This window comes from Glycine soja, chromosome 9 (genome assembly GCF_004193775.1).
Source record: "Glycine soja cultivar W05 chromosome 9, ASM419377v2, whole genome shotgun sequence".
NCBI classification, from domain to species: domain Eukaryota; kingdom Viridiplantae; phylum Streptophyta; class Magnoliopsida; order Fabales; family Fabaceae; genus Glycine; species Glycine soja.
Genome location: NC_041010.1, coordinates 7775288 through 7784083, shown reverse-complemented (window position 1 = coordinate 7784083; position 8796 = coordinate 7775288). Strand labels below are relative to the sequence as shown.

At 30.3% G+C, this 8796-nt stretch overlaps 2 protein-coding genes across 2 annotated transcripts; both read left to right on the top strand.

The window, feature by feature from the left end:
- On the top strand, positions 1-2542 carry LOC114425630 (GDSL esterase/lipase 5-like). Its single transcript, XM_028392570.1, has 5 exons — positions 1-310; positions 743-861; positions 1013-1243; positions 1346-1604; positions 2230-2542. Exons 1-5 carry the CDS (start codon positions 1-3, stop codon positions 2532-2534), a joined length of 1224 nt encoding a protein of 407 aa, XP_028248371.1. The 3' UTR covers positions 2535-2542.
- A 2758-nt stretch (positions 2543-5300) lies between these two features.
- Positions 5301-5983, top strand: LOC114425641. Its single transcript, XM_028392580.1, has one exon. The coding sequence runs from the start codon at positions 5382-5384 to the stop codon at positions 5754-5756; it is 375 nt and encodes a 124-aa protein (XP_028248381.1). The 5' UTR covers positions 5301-5381; the 3' UTR covers positions 5757-5983.
- The last annotated feature ends 2813 nt before the right edge of the window (positions 5984-8796 follow it).

Genomic DNA, 8796 nt, shown 5'->3' with positions numbered 1-8796 from the left:
ATGACAAAGCAAAATTTTCCTTTGGGTTGCTCTGTTGTTTGCATAAGCATAATCTTAATCCAGTTCATTGCTTCAATGAATTTCAGCACATCCCAGAGCTTCAAAAACGAAACTAGTAGTATCAGTACAACTACCACCACTACTAAGGCCTTTTTCATATTTGGCGACTCTACTGTAGACTCTGGCAACAACAACTACCTAAATACTATTCCTGAGAACAAGGCAGATTACAAACCATATGGACAAAACGGCTTTTTTCAAGAACCCACGGGAAGATTCTCAGATGGTCGTGTCATTGTAGATTTTATAGGTATGCGTTAACATATATGTCCTATTTTCTTTTTCGGATGTTAAATTTATTTTAAAATGCACAATTCTATCATTTACGGAGGATGTTGATTAACTGGTGTGAGCTGTTCTGGCTTCACCAGTGATATTTAGTTTAAGTATATAGTTGTATTAAATACTCGAAAAGAGAAAATTTTATCATTCATAGTAATTCTACCGATACGACTAAAATTATTCCCAGTAAAGGATACTGGGGTCTACACACACGTCTATCATTTTCAATGTTAATAATTCAATGCCATCATAAGACACGTTTTGGTGATTTCATTGAATTTTCTTGTTTTTGAAGCCAAATATTACAGTTTGTCATTGGTTAGTGCTAAATTAACTTTGATTACACATGCTGATACATCTGAATATATTTTTTGTGTATTTTCTTCTTTTTATGATACAGCTGAATATGCTGAGCTGCCACTACTTCCTCCATTTTTACAACCAAATGCTGATTACAGTAACGGTGCCAACTTTGCTTCTGGTGGGGCCGGTGTTCTTGCTGAAACCCATCAGGGACTGGTAAAATCACTTAATACATTGAATGAGCATGTGATATTTGAAAGATTGCTACTAGTATCTTAGAAGTTAACATCATTCATTGTTACATTGACATGTAACTTATGAGACAGACTTATGTAGAACTCTATAATAAGTTGCTATTTATATATAGGTGATTGACCTTCAAACACAATTAAGTCACTTTGAAGAAGTGACGAAATTATTATCAGAAAATCTAGGAGAGAAGAAGGCAAAGGAATTGATCTCAGAAGCAATTTATTTCATTAGCATAGGAAGCAACGATTACATGGGTGGATATCTTGGTAACCCAAAAATGCAAGAAAGCTACAATCCTGAACAATATGTTGGAATGGTCATTGGAAACTTGACACATGCAGTCCAAGTAAGCCTAATTAGCTGCAATATTTAATCAACTAAGTAAAACCCAAATTAGCTTTCTTAATAATAATAAGTAACAATTTTTTATCTCATTATGAGTGTACAGAGCCTATATGAGAAAGGGGCTAGAAGGTTTGGGTTCTTAAGTTTGTCTCCTTTGGGTTGCTTGCCAGCTCTTAGAGCTCTAAACCAAGAAGCCAACAAAGGTGGTTGTTTTGAAGCAGCTTCTGCTCTTGCTCTAGCACATAATAATGCTTTGAGTAATGTTCTCCCAAGCCTCGAGCATGTCCTTGAAGGATTCAAGTACTCTAACTCTAATTTCTATGATTGGCTTCGAGATAGAATAGACAACCCTGCAAATTATGGTATGTATTGCAATATGCGACCAATTAATTAAGAGAAGTGTCATAAATACACTTTTAGTACACATCTTTAAACATATTATTTTTATTTGGTTAAAATTTATTAAAAATTACAAAATCAAACTAAAAAATTATTAAATATGAGGTGAGACATTCACAATTTTATCAATTTCAATAAATTTTAACTAATACTACATCTTTTTCATATCTTTTAATGTTTAACTTTTTATTTTTTTATCAAAACATTTGATGTTTTAGAATTTCAAAGTCTAATTAATATATTTTTCTTAAATATACTCTTATTTAATTCATATTACTAATGGTACAAGTATAAAAAATCAAGATATTAAATAAGGTCATTTTACTTCAAATATAATAATTTTTAATTCCATTAAATATTTTTTAATCTATATGTAGTCATCTTAAAGATCAAAATATATAAAAAGAAGATAGTAAAAGAGTCATCTTAAAGATCAAAATATATAAAAAGAAGATAGTAAAAGAGTGTGTTCAAAAGAGTCTATATGGAAAAAAAAAACTGTGTTCCACATTTCTCATTATTAATCATTCTAAGTGTCACTAATAGCAATCACAATTCTTAACTACTCAAATTTTGTTTTTATGGAAGGCTTTAAGGATGGAGTTAATGCTTGCTGTGGAAGTGGACCTTATGGGGGTGTCTTCAGTTGTGGAGGAACAAAGAAAGTCATAGAGTACTTCAGCTTATGCGACAATGTTGGTGAGTATGTATGGTGGGATTCTTTTCACCCAACAGAGAAGATCCATGAACAATTGTCTAAGGCATTATGGAATGGACCACCTTCCTCGGTAGGGCCATACAATTTAGAAAACTTCTTCAACAAAGAGATCAAGCTCACTATTGCTGATGTAGTTGATGCTCCACAAATTCAGAATGGAGAATTTCACTACTGAGTTTATTTATAAAAAAAATTAAATTAACATTTGAAATTTTGGATATTTGTATGATATATACAAATTCAAAATATGGAGATAGCGTGTGACATAGTAGTGTTCTATGGTAAAAATGAGGATTTCAAATGGATCTTAGAATCAATGAATTTTATACTCTTTTGTTGCTAATCTTTTCACTATATATTTATTCATAATTGTTGGGGATAAATGTTTGTGTCCAAAATCTAATTCATTATATTATCAATTTTAGTAAATAATTATTTTTTATTTTATTATCATATTTATTGTTAATTTGACAAATCTTTAATTAAAATTAGAGACTTGTTATTACAATAGAGATTATGATAATGAGAAATAAATCTTTTATAATTTTAATCTAAATTATTTTTGATAGATCAATATATATGTAATGATCTTTATTAGATAAAGATTCTCATTTATTAAATTGCATATATAAATGATGCATATGTGAATGTGATCATTGGCTCAATTGAAAATTCCTAAGAGTTAATATTACATTGATATGTTAATAGAAAATTCTCAAGAAGAAATATAATAATTTTATTTGATATGAGATTATCATAGTAATTAATAAGTTATTTCTTATATTTTAATTTCATATATCAAATGATTTGTATCATTAAAATCGGTTTGTGAAAAATCGATTTCTCACCATACACAGTAATTTATATCATTTATGTAAATAATTTTTGAATTGTATTATTTAGATAAGTTTTTAATTTTGGTATTATTGGAGTGAAAAATCCCACTATATAATTTATACTAAATTATAAATAATAGTAATAATATTATACGTTTATACTATAATAATATATATTATACTATAATTTTATTAAGATTTGAAGTATGAATTCATCAATGTTAATTAATTATTTTTTAATTTTTTAAAAATATATATCGAGTTAAATTGAACAAATTATTAATTTAGTAATTCGATTATTGATCCCTTAATCTGTTATTTTGACTGAATTGATGATCTTATGGGTTTTCAGAACATTGGGTGAAAAAAGGATAAGACGATGAAAAAGAAAAGTTTCTTTAATCCTTTGACAATTACAATGATCTGTCAATATTAACGTGTCTGATGTATATTTAAATAAGAGATTATATATTGAAGAATTGTCGTATTCAAAAGCAAATTGCATTGTGTCATACTCATATCCATCTACCATTTCATTTTATTAATATTTTTATTTTCATTCATATATTTTTATTTTTTTAAATTAAACTGATGTGGTTACAATATAGAAGTGTTTCTTTTTCTTTTTAAAATTTTTAAAAAATATTCAATAACCTTATTTGGCGTGTGTTTAGACAAACATTTAAAAAAAGATTACAAATAAAGGTTAAATTAATTTTAAAGTGAAACGATTTATGAATTTTCAGAACATTAGATGAAAAAAGGATAGGATGATGAAAAAGAAAAGTACAAAAAGAATAAATATTTGCATTGTAATAATGAGCCCAAAGTTCTTTAATCCTTTGACAATTACAATGATCTCTCAATATTAACTGGTGTGTACTTAAATAAGAGATTATATATTGAAGAATTGTCATATTCAAAAGCAAATTGCATTATGTCATACTCATATCCTCTACCTTTTCATTTTATTAATATTTTATTTTCATTCATATATTTTTATTTTTTAAATTAAACTGATGTGGTTACAATATAGAAGTGTTTCTTTTTCTTTTAAAAAATTATCGAATAACCTTATTTAGCCTGTGTTTAGACAAACATTTAAAAAAAAGATTACAAATAAAGGTTAAATTATTTTTAAAGTGAAACAATTTATGTTTGAATGTTTTTATTTTTTTAGATAAATGAATCCTTTTATTCCAAAAATACATTAATAAATTTAATATAATTTTTTTGTCTGAAATTTAATAAGTTTTTTTGTAAATACTAAAAACTTACTTTTTTATGGTTGAAATTTATTACAAAACACATGGTTTAGTGAAATCTACATCTTATTTAATGAAAATCTTTTCTAAATGTATAGTTTTAAATAAATTTTAAAGAATTGAAGAGCTTATGTTAAAAGGAGTGTTTATAACTCTCTAAAATTTTAAACTCAAATCTATTTTGAATTAGTTTAAATATAATTTTGATTTTTTTTATATTTTTTTAAAATCTATAATTGGGTTTTTTTTTATTTTAGAAAATTTATAAGTTTGATCTAATTCTCAATTTTGCAAACATTTATTTTTTATATTTTAATTAATTTTAATCATACCTTGAATGAATATGTTAAGTTTAATATTCAATTAAATCAAAATAAAAAAATAAAACAGGCAAAAGTAAAAATTAAAACAAGATTGTGAATTCGCTAAAATATTTAAAGACTTATGAAGGGATTAAAATTATAAATTAAGTAAAACAAAAAAATTAAAATTGTAATTAAGTTATTTGAAAATTTAGAATCAATTTTTCAATGTGCCGTCAATCATACAAACATTTATCCATGTTATTTTGAATGAAATTGGATTCCATCGTCGATAAAACTGATAAATTACTCACGTTTTGCGGGCAAAAAGGTGGAAAAAAGAAAAGAAGGAAACTTGCAGGAAAGAATGGATCCATTTCAAAACCTCACTGAATTTTCAACACAACGGGTGATGAATGGACTGATAATTAAGATAGCCTTATCCATGAATTTCCAATAGGAAGCTGCCACGTCAGATACAGGCAAATATGCTGAAAATTTCCACCACCATTTCTCTCAAAACACACGTTAACATATCCAACATTCCAACCCATTTCATCACTCTTCACAGAAACATCGAGCAGCAGAAGAAAGAAACTACAGAAAAGAGAAAAAAGACATGGCTTCCACTTCTGCAGTTTCATTGGCTATGCCAGTAACTTATGCCAGCCAGAAGAGGGTACTGGTGCCTAGCTCTGATGCATTATTCCTCAAGCCACTGCCTCTACGTTCTTATTCTTCCAAGGCAATGGCAGCATCAAAAGTACCCAATGGAAGGTTTCAGGTGAGGGCTTCCATGAAGGAGAAAGTTGTGACAGGGCTCACAGCAGCTGCATTCACAGCCTCAATGATGGCTCCTGATGTGGCCGAGGCCGCCGTTTCGCCTTCTCTCAAGAACTTCTTGCTCAGCATCGCCGCCGGTGGTGTTGTTGTTGCTGCCATTATCGGTGCGGTGGTCGGGGTTTCCAATTTCGATCCCGTCAAGCGAAGCTGATCGATATATCAAGTTCTCAGGCACTACTGTGTTTTTTCTTTTTTTTTTTTGTTACCTCTTGTCATAATATTTGTAATGTTCTTCAGAAATGAAGTGAACCCTCTCTCTTGTGTGTACTAATATGCTACTCTTATGCTACACTTGGAGCAGAAGCTTTTCAGTTCTTAAATATGTAATTTTCGTTTCGACACATCATAGAAATAGTTAAATTACGTGTTTATGCTGCTGCATGGGAACACAATTATGTAGCAGACCAATGATAGATTACATTTTGAAATAATCCAATTCTAGGGAATGTTCTACAATATTAAATATAAATATAGCTGACAGAAGACTAGAATTGGGGGTTGGGTCTAGCGAAAAATAGTCTCCCAGAGCCTCATGAACCAAGGTTCGTTCGAATTCCGGCTGGGAGATGTGTCAACATTTAAGAATTTTAAATATTTCAATTGAAATTCTTTTATTTTCAAAATTTTGTATTTGGATAAAAAAAGTTAAAATTATAAGGATGAAAAAAAATGAATGAAAAAAAAAGAAAAAATATGATTGGTGTGTTAGTTATACGTGTTCTTTTATGTTCAGACCCGATCGATGTTCCACAATCTCATACGGTATTTCTTGAAAAAAACTGTAAGAAGAGAACTTCAATTTCTCACATTTTAGAAAGAAATTGAAATTCCAGATTTTTAGTTGTTTAAAATTCTGTTTTAAAATTCAAAAATTTTAAATTATTCAAAAAAAACATCCAAACAATGAATTCTAGATTACAGAAATTTAAATTCTTTGATAAATTACTTTCCTCAGTTAAAATTCTATATCCAAACATAGTGTTAGTGTAATTGTCTTGCCTTCAAAGAAGGAAACATGTGGGAAACAAAAAAAAAAAGGAAAAAAATCTAGCATTCACCATCTCATGCAATGTAAGTTCAACACTCCTGCCAGAACTGTCCTTCAAACTCAAAATTCTTCAATGGGTTTCCATTCCATTCTTCTAGAGAGGAGAATGTAATTTATTTGTAATAAGTACCGAATCAAAAACCATTTCTTTCACAGTAGCCTTAGCAACAACTTTGTTACATGGATCACTACTCCATACAATCATTTGGTATTTTATCTTTTCTTGTATGTTCACACATTAAAGTCTAACATTTATTACTATAAGAGTAATTTAACACTCTACTTAAGCGATACGGCAAATTACTTCTAAGTAACAACCTAGTTTTAGTAGAAAATTGTTGTGAGTGATTCATGTGTAATATATTAATTTTTACAAATTTTACTTGTCTATCAATGATCTAGCACAATTCTCCTCCTTTATTCTTACTTTGGATTGGTTATGAAACCACTAGCAAAGTTACCTAACCACATTTACTAAGTCTATCAAATTAGTATAGTATACTAACAAATAGGCCAACTTAATTATACAAAGACACAAAGGCCTAAAATATTTTTTTATATATACATAGAAAACCAGACTGAACTTTTTTCACAAACACAAGGACACAAATATATTTTAGCCTAAAATTAAATGTCTATCATCATAACAAGCAAAATTAAATATTAATCACATTTTTGCTAGCTAGACCATTGCATTGATTGCATTCTGACGAAAACATAGTATGATATTTAAATAACACTAGAAGAAACATGAAAGGGTGAATTGATTAATTGAAAAGTTTTCAAGATCGAAAAGCAAAATTTTCCTATGGGTTGCTCTGTTGTTTGCATAACCTTAATCCAGTTCATTACTTCAATGAATTTCTTCACATCACAAAGCCTCATAAACAAAACTAGTAGTATTAGTACAAGTACCACTACTACTAAGGCCTTTTTCATATTTGGCAACTCCATTGTAGATTCTGGAAACAACAACTACATAAATGTTGTTCATGTCACAAATAGACCGAACACTTACTCTTCTGTTGAAGGGTCACTAACTATGTCGAATGGTTCTTCTGTCGACAACTTATACGTTTCTTCAATGTATATAAGGCCAAAAAGGGGGGGGGATACTTGCAAAAACCACTCCAACACTTAAAGTAAGGTTTCAGTTTAAAGTTATTAATGATATCAAGTGAATACCCCAAATGTTAAAATCAATCCCTTTACCTTAGGGGCTTTTTCCTTTATATACTGACCTAACTGGGCCTTGGGTATGTTCTAATTATCAGTTAGGTAATATGCCTCTTAATCCTGGTTAGGTGCTTCTGACCAAGTAATTATCTTTTAAGTGGATTTATTGATTATAATCATGGCCGAATGGTACTCGTCACTTGTATATGTTGAAGATCGAGACGTGTTGTACGAAACATGTGAACCTATGGTCGAAAGGGTACTCGACTTCATAGGGTATGTTGTAGTAGGTGTCTGCATAGGCATCTTCTCGTCCTGTCCAAATACTTATCCAGTATACTGGCGCCCTAAGCCCTTTTTTGGCCTCAGGCCAAAAGAAGGGTTTTATGTTAAGTTAGTGTCAGAGCGATTACCATTTTTTTCTCTGACGGTTACATTTTTTTTATGTCACTATGTAACGCTTACATCGCATGTCTCTTCAACTTCCCAAGTTGGGTACCAAAACATCTTGTGCTCCCATCCGTAGATTTACTCTAATCAAATGGTGGGGAAAAGTTTTTGGCTGGGCTTCTTCATAGGCCCAACTCCTATAAATAGAGGGGAACCCTATTCACTTTTCATTTCTTATATTTACTCTTTGCTCTCACTCGAGTGGTGTGCTGTAAATTACTTCCTTTTCAGGTACGTGTTGTATATTGATAATAATGGTTTCGATCCAAGGTTCATCGGGGGAGTCGGTCGATAATGGGTCCGAGGTTCTCGAGGTGTCGTCTGATTCTTATTCATCGGGGTTGGATTCTTCCACTTCAGTTGACCATTCGGCCATCAAAGGGGAGTCTAGTGACTTTTTGATATTTTTAAGCCAGTTGCCAGAAAAATTGGGTGACAATATTGTGGCTCTGGCTGCGGCGGTTGCCACCCAAACAGGAACTTCTACGAGAGTTATACTGACCTGCGTTGAAGGATA